The sequence below is a fragment of the Primulina eburnea genome, chromosome 4, assembly GCF_022965805.1.
Source record: "Primulina eburnea isolate SZY01 chromosome 4, ASM2296580v1, whole genome shotgun sequence".
Classification (NCBI taxonomy): Eukaryota; Viridiplantae; Streptophyta; class Magnoliopsida; order Lamiales; family Gesneriaceae; genus Primulina; species Primulina eburnea.
Window position 1 is genome coordinate 27,170,089 of NC_133104.1, and position 14,164 is coordinate 27,184,252.

The window sequence follows — 14,164 nt, forward strand, 5'->3', positions numbered from 1 at the left end:
TTTAGCCCACAAAAGTGATGCCTTTGATCATTTCAAAATTTTTGTCAAAAAGGTTGAAAATGAGAAAAATCTTTTGATCAAACAAATCCGTAGTGACCACGGAACGGAATTTCAAAATGAAAATTTTTCAATTTTTTGTCAAAGCAAAGGCATTGGTCAGAACTTTTCTTGTCCTAGAACTCCTCAACAAAACGGTGTCGTTGAGAGGAAAAATAGGACCCTAGTAGAGATTGCAAGGACCATGCTATGTGAGCATTCTCTACCAAAATATTTTTGGGCTGAAGCTATGAGTTCTGCTTGTTACATCATCAATCGCGTATCAATAAGGCCAATTCTCAAGAAAACTCCATACGAACTATGGAGAGGGAGAAAGCCTAACATTTCTTACTTCCGCGCTTTTGGATCAAAATGCTTCATCCACAACAATGGTAAGGACAACCTGGGTAAGTTCGATGCTAAATCAGACAAAGGTATCTTTCTTGGTTACTCTACTTCTAGCAAAGCATATAGAGTCTTTAATAAACGCACTTTACTAGTTGAAGAATCTATTCATGTCATATTTGATGAAACTAACCCTTGCTTGCCTAGACCTGTTGTTTCTGATGATGATGATATAGATATCCTTGGCGAAGAGTTGGAGTCCACAAGCCTAGATGATGTTCCTAAAGATCAAGAGGACGCACCTCTTCCGAAGGAGTGGACTACGCACAAGGATCATCCCATGGACCTCATCATTGGTAGCCCATCGAAGGGAGTATCTACTCGCTCCTCTAATATGTGCAATTATCTTGCTTTTCTTTCTCACATAGAGCCTAAGAACATAGAAGAAGCTTTACTTGATGATTCTTGGATTATTGCTATGCAAGATGAACTAAATGAATTTAGAAGGAATAAAGTTTGGAATCTTGTACCTAGACCCACTGATAGACCTGTCATAGGAACTAAATGGGTATTTAGGAACAAGTTAGATGAGCATGGTACAATCACTAGAAATAAAGCTAGGCTAGTAGCTAAAGGATATAGTCAAGAAGAGGGAATTGATTATGATGAGACTTATGCCCCTGTTGCTAGACTAGAATCCATTCGCATGCTACTTGTTTTGCTTGCTCTAGAGACTTTAAATTGTTTCAAATGGATGTTAAAAGTGCTTTTCTTAATGGTGATTTGAAAGAAGAAGTGTATGTTGAGCAACCTGTTGGTTTTGAAGATGTGCACTTATCTGATTATGTGTATAAACTTGATAAGGCTTTGTATGGTTTGAAACAAGCTCCTAGAGCTTGGTATGAGAAATTGTCTACTTTCTTGCTGTCTAATGGTTTTTGTAGGGGTAAAGTTGATATTACCTTGTTTACCTTGACTAAAGATAATGATTTGCTGATAGTACAAATATATGTAGATGATATTATTTTTGGTGCTACTAATGAACACTTGTGTAGAGATTTTTCTAAGCTTATGCAGGATCACTTTGAGATGAGCATGATGGGCGAGCTCAACTACTTCCTTGGTCTCCAAATCAAGCAATTCAAGGATGGTTTCTTTGTCAACCAAGGGAAGTACATCAAGGAGATGCTCAAAAAGTTTGGGATGGAGTCTTCCAAAGCCTCATCCACACCTATGAGCACGACAGTCAGACTCGACAAAGATGAGGGAGGTAAACCTGTTGACCAAAAGTTATTTCGTAGCATGATTGGCTCCCTACTCTATGCGACTGCTAGTAGACCTGACATTATGTTTAGTGTTTGCTTGTGTGCACGATTTCAATCATGTCCAAAGGAATCACACTTATTCGCCTTAAAACGCATTTTCAAATATCTTTCAAATACTCCAAATCTCGGATTATGGTATTCTAAGAACTCATTTTTCGATTTAAAAGCTTACTGTGATGCCGACTTTGGAGGATATAAGGTGGATAGAAAGAGCACTAGTGGTACTTGTTTCTTTTTGGGAAATTGCTTGGTGTCATGGTTTTCTAAAAAGCAAAACTGTGTTGCACTTTCAACGACCGAGGCCGAGTATATGGCTGCCGGTAGTTGTTGTGCACAAATTCTTTGGATGAAGTATCAATTACTCGACTATGGTGTTACTTTTTCAAAAATTCCAATCTTTTGTGATAATACAAGCACCATATGTCTAACAAAGAATCCAGTTCAACATTCTCGTACAAAACATATTGACATTCGACATCATTTTATTCGTGATCACATTGAGCAAAATGATGTTGAACTTCACTATGTTGACACCAAGAATCAAATTGCTGATATTTTTACAAAACCACTAGATGAATCTACTTTTACTCGTTTGCGTGGTGAACTTGGCATGATTGAGTTGTAAACATTAGTCAAATACTCTCGTACATATTTGTTAAATTGAGGGGGAGTATTATTAATGTGAGCATTATAATGTCGGATAATACAAATTAATTGTATTTATCCATAATTATGGCTCAACATTCTTTTATGTGCTAAATATTTTAAATTTTAGGTGTTCCTCATCTTGGCTCCTTCGGAATCACCGTTCCATATTCGGATGCTTCGTTTCACTTCGGATCCACCGAACGTGTTCGGATCGTCCGAGGATGCGGATTCTTAGCTTATGTTTTTGTTATTTTTGTTTATTTTATCTTTATGCATCATTGTATAAAAGACTTGCATTTATTAGTGGATATTTTACCTGTTTATTTGTCTCTCTTTATGCTTATGTCTTTTTGATTATCGCAAAAAGGGGGAGAATTTATTTGGTTAAAATTGCTATTAATTCAACCTCTTAGACTTGTTATTTGATTAAGGGGGAGCTATTTAATAACATTTAGATTATGTTGATTTCATCTTCATTATTCTTTCTCAATTTTTAACCAAGTTTTGTGATCATCAAAAAGGGGGAGATTGTTACGCCTTAAACGCATACAAATCTCGAGGATGAGATTAATGTTTTTAATGCTGTAACATATCCCAAAGTTTTTGTTTTGATGATACCAAAACTTGGCTTAAAAATGTACTAATGTTTTATATTGAGGCATGCAGGAAATTAAGATCAAGGTTACGTTCGGAAGCTCCGAAATTTGGTTCGGACGTTCCGAAATTGTGCCAATCAGAAGCAAAATAGAAGCTGTTCGGAAGCTGCGAGGAGCAAGTTCGGACGTTCCGAAGACTGGATCGGACGTTCCGAACACAAGCAATCAAATCGCTTCAATCCGGAGATAATTTGATCTGACTGTTGATTGAGTAGATTTCGGACGCTACGATGGACATGATCGGAAGCTACGAAGTGTTGAAGATTTCAAATCTCCGGAAACGCGGGAATGTTCGGACGATACGAACTGGAGTTCGGACCTTCCGAAGTTGTTCATACACTGTCTGAAAGAATTGTTCGGAAGAAACGAAGTTTGATCGGTCCCTCCGAAGCATATGTTCGGACCCTACGAAGTCAAGAACGGAAGATCCGAAGTCATTCCAGAAATTACGCAAATTGATCGGAAGTTCCGAAGCATAAACAGAAGATCCGAACCTTGGCGTCCAAGACTAGTATAAATAGGCCTTTGAGGATGCATTCTCAATCATCCCACTCCATTCTCTCTTGTCTCTTACAAAGCTTTCTACTATCTCTTGTGTGCGTTGATTAAAAGAGTTGTAATATCAAAAGAGTTGTAGAAAAAGAGTGAAAGTAATACTCTCGAGTGGGTTGTAAAGTTCGTGGCTATCCTTGGAGCCCTCAAGGCCAAGTAGACGCATCGAGGTGTGGTTGTAAAAGCTAGCTTGGAGCTCCTGAAGCCAAGTCGTCATAGTGATACCTCGATCCTCATCGAGAAGGGGAGACGTAGACGATTCTTCGTCGAACTTCCATAAACATCTCTATCCCTCTTTACTTTACGCATTTACTTTACTACGCATTTATTTTACGCACTTACTTTACGCATTCATTTTTATTTGTGATTGTCCCTCAAGTCTTCCGCTTGCAATTTTTGCAAACTCGTTTTAAAAACGCTAAAGGGCCTTAAAGAACCTATTCACCCCCCCTTTAGGTTCTTCAAGTGTCGAGCTCTTCTTCTTTTGTAACAATTTCATACCAACTTTTTGGTTTTACTGGATCAACAGAGGTTTGGATAGGCCTTTTGTCTTTATCTTTTTTCGGCGGCATTGACTTTGTCTTGAAGAAATTCTCGGGTAAGGAAGTCTGGTAGAGAATTTGTATCTCCTTTGATAAATTCAATAATAAAATAAAAAATACTTAATATAGCCTGCCATCGTGCAAAAATTTGTTTTTATGCAAGATTTTGAACATCTTTTTGTAAAACTTCTTTCGCACTTTTACAGTCTATCCTTAGTAAAAAATTTTGATTTAATAAGTCACTTTGAAATTTTTGTATGCATAAAACAATGCCCAAAATTTCCTTTTTTATAGTAGAATAATTCTTTTGGGTGTCGTTCCAATGGGCTGATGTATACTGAACTATATACTCTTTGTCTCCTTGTTTTTGCTTTAAAATACCTCCATATCATAGATCTGAGGCATCTGTCTCAACTATTTTTGGTAGGCTAGGATCTGCAATATGTAAACATGGAATTTCTAATACTTGTTTTTTGATTATCTGTACTAACTCTTTGTGTTTTTCTGTCCATGGAACTGGGTTTTTCTTAAGCCTATCATGTAAAGGTTTTGCTATTCTATTAATGTTAGGACAGAAATCTAGAACATAATTTAAACTTCCTAAAAATCTTTGTAATTGATTTTTATCAAGTATTTTATCAGGGAATTTATTTGCAAATTGCAAAGATCTTTCAATAGGTGTAATAGTTCCTTGTGATATGTAGTGTCCTAAAAATCTGATTTTAGTCTGGAATAGGCTTATTTTTTATTTGGATACTACTAAACCATTTTGTTTTGTAATATAAAGGAATGTTTTTAGGTGTTTTATATGCTCATCTATGTTGTTTGAAAAGACTAAGACATCATCAATATAAACTATACAATATTTTGAATAATCATTGAAGATTTCATTCATAATTCTTTGGAATTCAGAAGGGGCATTTTTTAATCCAAAAGGCATTACATTCCATTCATATTGTCCAAAAGGGACTGTAAAAGCAGTTTTATACCTGTCTTTTTGAGAAATTTGTATTTGCCAAAATCCCGATTTCATATCAAATTTAGAAAATATAGAAGCATTATGTAGTTTTTGTAATAGATCTTTTTTATTTGGTATAGGATATCTGATCCATTTTAATGCTTTATTTAATGGTTTATAATTTATTACTAATCTGGGAGTCCCTCTTTCAATTTCAGAATTTTTATTAACATAAAAAGCAGCGCAACTCCAAGGAGATCTAGATTTGGAAATTAGACCTTTCTTTTCCAAATCTTGTATTTCCTTTTTACAATGTTCTTCTAGATCAGAATTCATTTGTATTGGTCTAGCTTTGGTTGGGATTTGTTTATCATTAAAATCTTGTTCATAAGGGAGATCTACAATATGTTGTTTTCTATTCCAGAAAGCATTTGGAATTTCTGAACAAATTTCTGTTTCTAATAGCTTTTGAAATTTTGAAATTTTATTTTGAAGTTCTTGTGTTTCTAACTGTTTTATTATCCTTTTTTGGGAAATATCTTTTTTAAGATTTTCTAGTTGAAAATTTTTTCTTCGGATTAGTACATTAATACTATTTTCATATATAGAATATGCTTTTATTAAATTGAGATTTCTTGTACGGGGTTTTTCTAAGAATTCAAATTCTAATTTTTTTAAATTAAATTTAAAAGAAATAGAATTATTATTTACTTTATATGGAGTAATTAATCCTATAAAAGGTGTTCCTAGAATTACAGTATGATGTATATCATTAACAAGAATAAATGTAGTTTTAATAAAAACTCCATTGTTTAATATTGATGCTTCTGTTTTTGAATTGACATTTAATTTAGAATTGTTAGCAGCCGAAAGTTTTTCATTAGTTTTTTCTTGAAAATTTTTAGGTACTATTCCTGATTTTATACAATTTAAATCAGCACCAGTATCAAAAAGTGCTATTGTACTAATTTTAAAATTTTCTGAAAATACCAAATTTATTTTTAGTATGTATTTTCTAGAGGTTATTTCTCTTAATACAAAAAGAAAGTCTTCTGGAATTTTCTCAAGGTTTTGAATATTTTTTATTTCATTATCTTCAGATTATTCAGAATTTTCAGTGTTAATATTATCTAATATTCCTTTGATTATTCCAGAATCTTCTTTTTGTTTTTCTTTTAATTCTTTTAGTTCTAGTTTTATTTCTTTTATATCTTTTTGTAAGTCTGGGATTGTTATCTCTTTATTTTTTCTTTTCTTTCTTTTTTCTAAAATATTGGTTAGGTCGTAAGTATTTTTAGAAGTATTTGGTAAAGTAGTAAATTTTATTTCTGTTTTTTCTTCTTTATTTTCTTTGAGAGATTTTAAAATTTTATCAAGATATTCTTTTTGAATATTAGGAACATTTATGTCTTTTAGAATATCAAGAAAGAATTGTTGATCTTTTGAAAGCATGTTAATTTGTTTTTCAGATTCATTACTAGATGTAATTAATTCATCTATTTGTAAAGATTCATTTTCATCTTTAGAAGAAAAATTTTCTAATTCTGACTTAGAAGAATCAATTAAAAGATTAGAAATTTTATTTAATATTTCTTCATTTAATTCTAATTCATTTAATTGTTTATTCAATCTACAATAATTAGCAGTATGTCCCTTTTTATGACATTTATAACATTCAATATCTTTAAATGATTTTTTAGGATATTGTTTGAAATTTTTAAATTTCTTATAAGGTTTCTTATAAAATTCTTTTTTTGATTTAAAATTTTTCTTATTGTATTTAAAATTTTTTCTATATGGCTTTTCATTAGATTCACTACAGTTTTCTAGGCATTTAGAAGGAGAAGGTTTATTAGGATTTATATCGAATTGTTGACAGAAAGTTCTTAATTCTTGTTTCGTTCTTTTCATTTCCCATTTTAAATGTTTTTGTAATTTTAGATCTTGACATATTTTTAAACCTTCTTGTGGGGCCCCGGGTCCGACATCTAACACCAATAATTATAAAAGTAACAAACCAAATGATTTAATAAAATACATAATTTGTTGTTCACAAATCCACATAACGTCATCAAAATAATTTAAAGTTCTCAAATGTTTGAAATATAATTTTCAACATTCCAAAATAAAGTAGTGAACCAAATTTTTCCCAACATCATCAAATGCTCCTAAGACCCGAGAATCCCACTCTAACTCATATCTCCTCGCCTGGAGCTTGACTCTGGCATCCCAAGCCTCGCCTCACCTACCGTCAAGCACATGAAAACAAGAGGTACCGGAAATGCCGGTGAGTATAAACCCAGTATGATAAAATCAATAACATAAGAGAATTAAAATACAACAATTTCACATAATATCATAAAGATGCAATATAATGCAATGTATGATCAGAAGCTGGGGGCTATCAATAAATCTCAAGATCAAGTGAATCATCTGGTCATAGGGTACCCAAGGGAATAGAATCACCAAGCAACATCCACCGACTCATCCACTCGGGGTGGGGTGCTGTGTTCTACAATCCCAGGACTATGATGCGCCTATAGAGAGTGTTCAGGCCATAGCAGCGACCTCCGCATACACTATGCCAACTCAACTATAGCCTCATACGTCCAACAAATAAATATATCAAGGCGACCTCCGCCATATCAAATCTGAATCAACAAGTGGCTCAATATGCAATGCCATGATGCAAATCAATATCATCATCTCAATATAATAATAAACTCATCTCAAGGCCACAATCATCATTGAATCACAAGTAATTCATCGAGCCATAAAATATTCAATTTAAAATAAAATTGATACTTTTACCTCGTATGTTATCGACAGTAACATACCTTTCGAATATTACCAACAAAAGATCAAAATATATTGTTGTGAAGTCTTGAACCCTTGCAGTCTACTCGATTCGCTATCAACCAACTTAGAGTAAATAATCTTGAGCCAACCCAAGTCAATACTTCAACCAAATCTTCAATACATAAATCAAGAACTCATATTACTTATCAATACATGGCACTTTTCGTACAAAATTCATAATTAATTCAATACGGCTTCAAATCAAGATCCGTAGATTTCTTAATCATAATATTCCATAAAAACATTCATTGGATCATTTCATCAAACACATGGCATGTGTGCTAAAAGGTTAGCTCCTCTTCAATTCCATTTTAAATTCAAACCAACACAATCACAACATCTCCAACATCTCTATATCTCAAATATCAATTCAAATATCAATTCTAAACTTCAACCCTTTTCCAAACTTTAACAAAAATCGGAAAAACTTACATCCTTGTGAAGCCCGTGATGAGAGGATCACAAATCTAACTTTATTTCATAATTTCCTTGAACAAATCTCCCATGGATTGAAAAATATTTTAGAAAATGGAAGGAAGAATGAAGAACCCTAGATTCTAACCCAATGGAGAGAAAAGAAGGAGAAGGAAAATGAGAAGAAAGAGCATCCCACTCGATTTTATGCCTTCCCAAACACCAAAACACGCTTTTTCAATTTGCTGGCCGCTAGGGCGAACCTCTTTTTCCGCTCGGGCGCGTAACTCTCGGCCAGAACACCAAAATTTTCGAACATGGCTCGCTAGGGCGGACATAAATTCCCGCTAGGGCGAGCACACTACGCATAGGAACTACAAAGATCGCTTCCGAAACGCCTCTTCCCTTCAGAATATGGAAAAGTGGTAAACTACAAAGTTGTAGCTCTATGTCTTGGCTTTCATCTCCCAAAATTTCAGCTCATTTGGAGGTCTGAGTAAAAGGTTATGCCAATTCTCCCAACATGTGTCATTGTAGGAACGACGATACGCACGACACACTTCGGGGCGCTTTTGGCTCATCTTCCTTAATGATTTGAACAAAACTCAAAACTGGAAAGTTATAGCCTTATGTCTTATCTTTCTAATGGAAAAGGCCTCACATCAATTGGATCAATATACAAAACATTATGCTAAAAACCACAACTTGTGCCATATTTTTCATACCGTTTCTGCACGTCCATTACCTATTTAGCTCAAATTCCACCTTTGATTCTACCCATCCATTATCTATTCCATTCTAAAACATCATCATCATTCATACTATAACGTAAGCCAAGAACCATCACAACTACTGCCATATTATATCAAAATTCGGGCATTACAATTCCTCCCCTCTAAAAATAGATTTCGTCCTCGAAATCGATCATCTCTTTCAAGTCTAACATATAATAATCAATACTGAAATTAAAACCGAGAATAGAAGCGTACTTCATTTGAATAACTCTGGATATTTATGTCTCATTTTATCTTCTAATTCCCAAGTTGCCTCCTCGACACCATGTCTGTTCCACTGTACTTTAATCAACGGTATCAATTTATTTCTGAGTTGCTTATCTTTTCTGTCTAGAATTTGAATCGGTCTCTCAATGTAGCTCAAAGTCTGATCTAACTCAACCTCATCCGTTGGAAGTACATGAGAAGGATCTGGATGATATTTCCTCAACATAGACACATGAAAAACATCATGAACACCTGATAATGCAGGAGGAAGAGCTAATCTATAAGCCAAGTCACCAACACGTTCCAAAATCTCATACGGACCTATGAATCTTTGTGATAATTTACCCTTCTTTCCAAATCTAATTGTACCACGAAAAGGAGATATTTTCAGAAAAACTCTGTCACCTTTCTCAAAAATCAACGGCCGTCTCCTTATGTTCGCATACTTAGCCTGCCTATCCTGAGCAGCTCTCATACGACTCTGAATCAATTTCACTTTCTCTGTCATATCTTTTATCATATCAGGTCATACAATTGGTGCTTCAGATAAATCGTCCCAATACAGAGGAGATCTACATTTCCTGCCATATAGTGCTTCAAATGGTGACATTCCAATGCTCACTTGATAACTGTTGTTATAAGAAAACTCGACAAGTGGTAAAGAATCCTGCCAACCAATACCAAAATCCATCACTACAGCTCTCAACATATCCTCTAATGTCTGAATAGTATGTTCTGATTGTCCGTCTGTCTGAGGATGATATGCTGTACTCAAATGCAAACGAGTACCAAGAGCCTCTTGTAAACTCTGCCAAAAATAAGAAGAAAATCTGGGATCACGATCTGATACAATTGACTTAGGAACACCATGCAATCTCAAAACTTCTCTGATGTACAATCTGGCCATCTGATCATGCCTATATGTCATCTGATAAGGAATGAAACACGTAGACTTAGTTAATCTGTCAACGATAACCCAAATTGAATCACAACCTCTCGACGACCTCGGCAATTTCGTGACAAAGTCCATGGTAATATGGTCCCACTTCCATTCTGGAACCTTAAGGCTATGCAAAAGACCTCCTGGTCGCTTTCTTTCTGCTTTCACTTGTTGACAATTCAAACAACGAGATACAAATTCTGCTATGTCAGATTTCATTCTTTTCCACCAAAATTGTTTCTTCAAGTCATTGTACATCATTTTACTTCCAGGGTGTACACTGAACTTACTGCAATGAGCATCACGCAAAATCTGCATCCTCAACTCTGAAATATTAGGAACTACAATACGATCATTCACAAACAAAATACCCTCATTATTGACCTGGAATTCTGATCGATGTCCTGATCTGACGAGTTCAGCTGATTTCTGAATACTTTGATCTAAACTTTGGGCCTCTTTAATTTTTACAAATAACTCTGGCTCTGCTTGAATCATAAATACTTTTACAGGTTGAGTATCTACCACAAAATCTAAACCAGAAAGACAACATTCTTCTACTAAATCAGATACACCGCTAGTGATCAAAGACATATTACATACTTTTCTGCTCAAAGCATCGGCTGCTGCATTAGACTTTCCTGGATAATATTTTATTTCGCAATCATAGTCTTTCAACAAATCTAGCCAACGTCTCTGTCTCATGTTCAGCTCCGCTTGTGAAAAGAGATATTTCAAACTCTTATGATCAGTGAATATCTCAAATTTCTCCCCATACAAGTAGTGACGCCAAATCTTTAAGGCAAAAACCACTGCTGCTAATTCCAAGTCATGCACTGGGTATCTAGACTCATGTGGCTTCAACTGTCGTGAAGCATAGGCAACCACACGACCATGTTGCATTAATACACAACCCAATCCTTGAAGTGAAGCATCAGTGTGCACTGTAAATCCTCCTACACCTGATGGAATAGTCAGAACTGGAGCACTAGTCAATCTCTTCTTAAGTTCAACAAAACTAGCCTCACATGCTTGCGACCAAACAAATGGTGCATTCTTTTGTGTCAGCTGGGTAATTGGCCTCGCAATCTGTGAGAATCCTTCAATAAATCGACGATAATATCCTGCCAAACCCATAAAACTACGCACCTCAGGAACTGATGTCGGTCTAGACCAATTGATGACTGCCTCAACTTTACTCGGATCAACTGATATACCTGCACTTGAAATCACATGTCCAAGGAAAACCACTCTATCCAACCAAAACTCGCATTTGGATAATTTAGCATACAACTTTTCAGTTCTCAAAATTTGCAAAACAACTCTCACGTGTTTGGCATGCTCAGATTCAGATTTTGAATAAATAAGAATATGATCAATGAATATCACCACAAATTGATCTATATACCTTTGAAACACCCGGTTCATCAAATCCATAAATACCGCAGGTGCATTGGTCAACCCAAAAGGCATAACTAAAAATTCAAAATGCCCATACCTGGTACGAAAAGCAGTCTTAGGCACATCTGCCTCCCTAACTCTTAACTGATGATATCCGGATCTTAAATCAATCTTAGAATATACTGAAGAACCCTGCAACTGGTCAAAGAGATCATCAATCCTTGGCAAAGGATACTTATTCTTTACTGTGGCTTTATTCAACTGTCTATAATCGACACAAAGCCTCATAGACCCGTCTTTCTTCTTCACAAATAAAACCGGAGCACCCCAAGGTGAAATACTTGGTCTTATATATCCTTTGGCCAATAGATCCTCAAGTTGTTCCTTTAGTTCTTTTAATTCAATTGGTGCCATCCTATAAGGAGCTCTAGAAATAGGTTGTGTACCTGGCATCAACTCAATGTTGAACTCAACCTCTCGGATTGGAGGAAATCCTGGAATTTCATCGGGAAATACATCTGAAAATTCACTAACAATTTGAATATCTGCCAATTTAGGTACTGACCTTGAAATATCAATTGCATAAACCAAGAAACATTCTGCTCCTTTCTGCAACAAACGAGTCATGGACAAAACAGATATCAAAGGAATCTTAGCTCGAGAACCCTTACCATAGAATGTCCAATGATCTGTCATATCAGGCTTAAACTTAACAATCTTCTGAAAACAATCTACAGTAGCCCTGTATCTTGTCAACATGTCAATACCAACTATGCAGTCAAAATCAGACATCTCCAACACAATACAATCAAGCTCAATGACATTATCCTCATAAAAAATTTCACAACCACTTATCATCTCAGCTGACCTCATCACTTTGCCCAGTGGGGTAGAAATAGATAATGTAGATGATAATGGCATATAATTCAACGAATGAAATGTGACAAAGTGCTCAGCTATGAAAGTATGTGATGCACCAGTATCCATCAAAACATAAGCAGGATAACCTGAGAGAAAACAATTACCTGCAATAACATTATCTGGAGCATTATGTGCCTCATCCTCAGTGAGTGCAAAAACTCGAGCCTGCTGTCTAGGTGGTTGTCCTACTATGTGGTTACCACTCTGTTTGTTCTGATCCGACCGGTTTGACTGCTGATAGGAATGAACTGAAGGGGTCTGACGATTCTGGTGAGGTGTCTGTCTCGATGATCCCACACTCTGAGACATATCACTGCCACGGTTAGGACACACTCGAGCATAGTGTCCCACCTGGTTACACAAATGGCAAGCTCCCGAGACTCCTCTACACTGATCGGTATAAACTCTACCACCACACTGACCACAAGTTGGACCTGAATAACCAGTGCTCTGAACTGAACCAGACTGTCTCGATCCACTAGAACTCGAAAAATTACTACCATGCCTCTTAAATTGCTTGCCTCTAGCCCGAAACTGCTCTCTTATGTTGCCACTATTACTGCCAGTATTACCTTGTCTGAACTGCTGTCGAAACTGTGGTTGTTGGGGTCGTTGCGAATACTGAGAACCTCTCTGCCTAATGATTCCGGTTTCAGCTCCCTTGGCTCTATTAAGAGCCTCAGCAAAATTGTTAGGCCTTCCAGTATTAACCAGGGTAAAGATATCAGGATTAAGACCATTTATAAACTGATCAGCCTTAGCTTCTTCATCAGATGCTACATGAGGAGCAAATCTCAGTAAATTCGAGAACTTAGCAACATAGTCCTCAATATTCAGATTTCCCTGCTTTAAATTTGCAAACTCGGCTCCCCTATCTTTCCTGTAAGAGGTAGGGAAGAAACGCTGATAAAATTCAGATTTAAACATATCCCAGGTAACAATCGTACCTCGACCCTCTAAAACTTTCTTGGTCATTATCCACCAACTCTTAGCCACATCCAATAACTGATGAACAACTAATTTGATTCTACGATCATCTGGATACTCAAGAGATTCAAATAATTGATCCATATTCTCCAACCAGTTCTCACACTCTAATGCATTCTCTGTACCCTTCAACATCGGCGGGTGCAAAGACTGAAATCTGGCTAACAGTATCTCCATCGGAGTTGGAGTTATATCCATCTGAGTATGAGTAGCACTGCCCTGATCTTGTGCCACCGGTACGTCCTGTCTAGGTCTGCCATGACCTCTACCACGAGTAGCCATGTCTGATATACAATAGATCAAACAAATATAAAATCACAATATCATAATCATCTCAATCTCGTATCCATCATCTCTGGCTCTCGAGACTCAATAATCTCAAAAATCTCGAATAAAGCTCAACAATATAATATCTCAATTTAAATAATGTATTTCACATCCTAGCACAATGAAAATGCTAGCAAATATATCTCATGATCAAGCAATTCAAACTGACTCAACCTACCCTATTCCCAAATATCCACGCTCTGATACCACCTAATGTGGGGCCCCGGGTCCGACATCTAACACCAATAATTA

General features: G+C 35.8%; 1 protein-coding gene and 1 long non-coding RNA gene across 2 annotated transcripts; both read right to left on the reverse strand.

Moving 5' to 3' along the window:
* Window positions 1–7,238: 7,238 nt before the first annotated feature.
* Window positions 7,239–8,425, reverse strand: LOC140829803 (uncharacterized). The gene is made up of 3 exons (XR_012117537.1): window positions 8,354–8,425; window positions 7,900–8,033; window positions 7,239–7,307 (listed from the first exon to the last, which is right to left on the reverse strand). It is a non-coding gene; the product is annotated as an uncharacterized lncRNA (long non-coding RNA).
* A 900-nt stretch (window positions 8,426–9,325) lies between these two features.
* On the reverse strand, window positions 9,326–9,844 carry LOC140830160 (uncharacterized). Its single transcript, XM_073193446.1, has one exon. It carries the CDS (start codon window positions 9,842–9,844, stop codon window positions 9,326–9,328), a length of 519 nt encoding a protein of 172 aa, XP_073049547.1.
* Between the last annotated feature and the right edge of the window lie 4,320 nt (window positions 9,845–14,164).

What these genes read in the sequence shown, in the direction of transcription:
- LOC140830160 (XM_073193446.1), bottom strand. Translation starts at nt 9,844, where the DNA reads ATGACAGAGAAAGTGAAATTGATTCAGAGTCGTATGAGAGCTGCTCAG.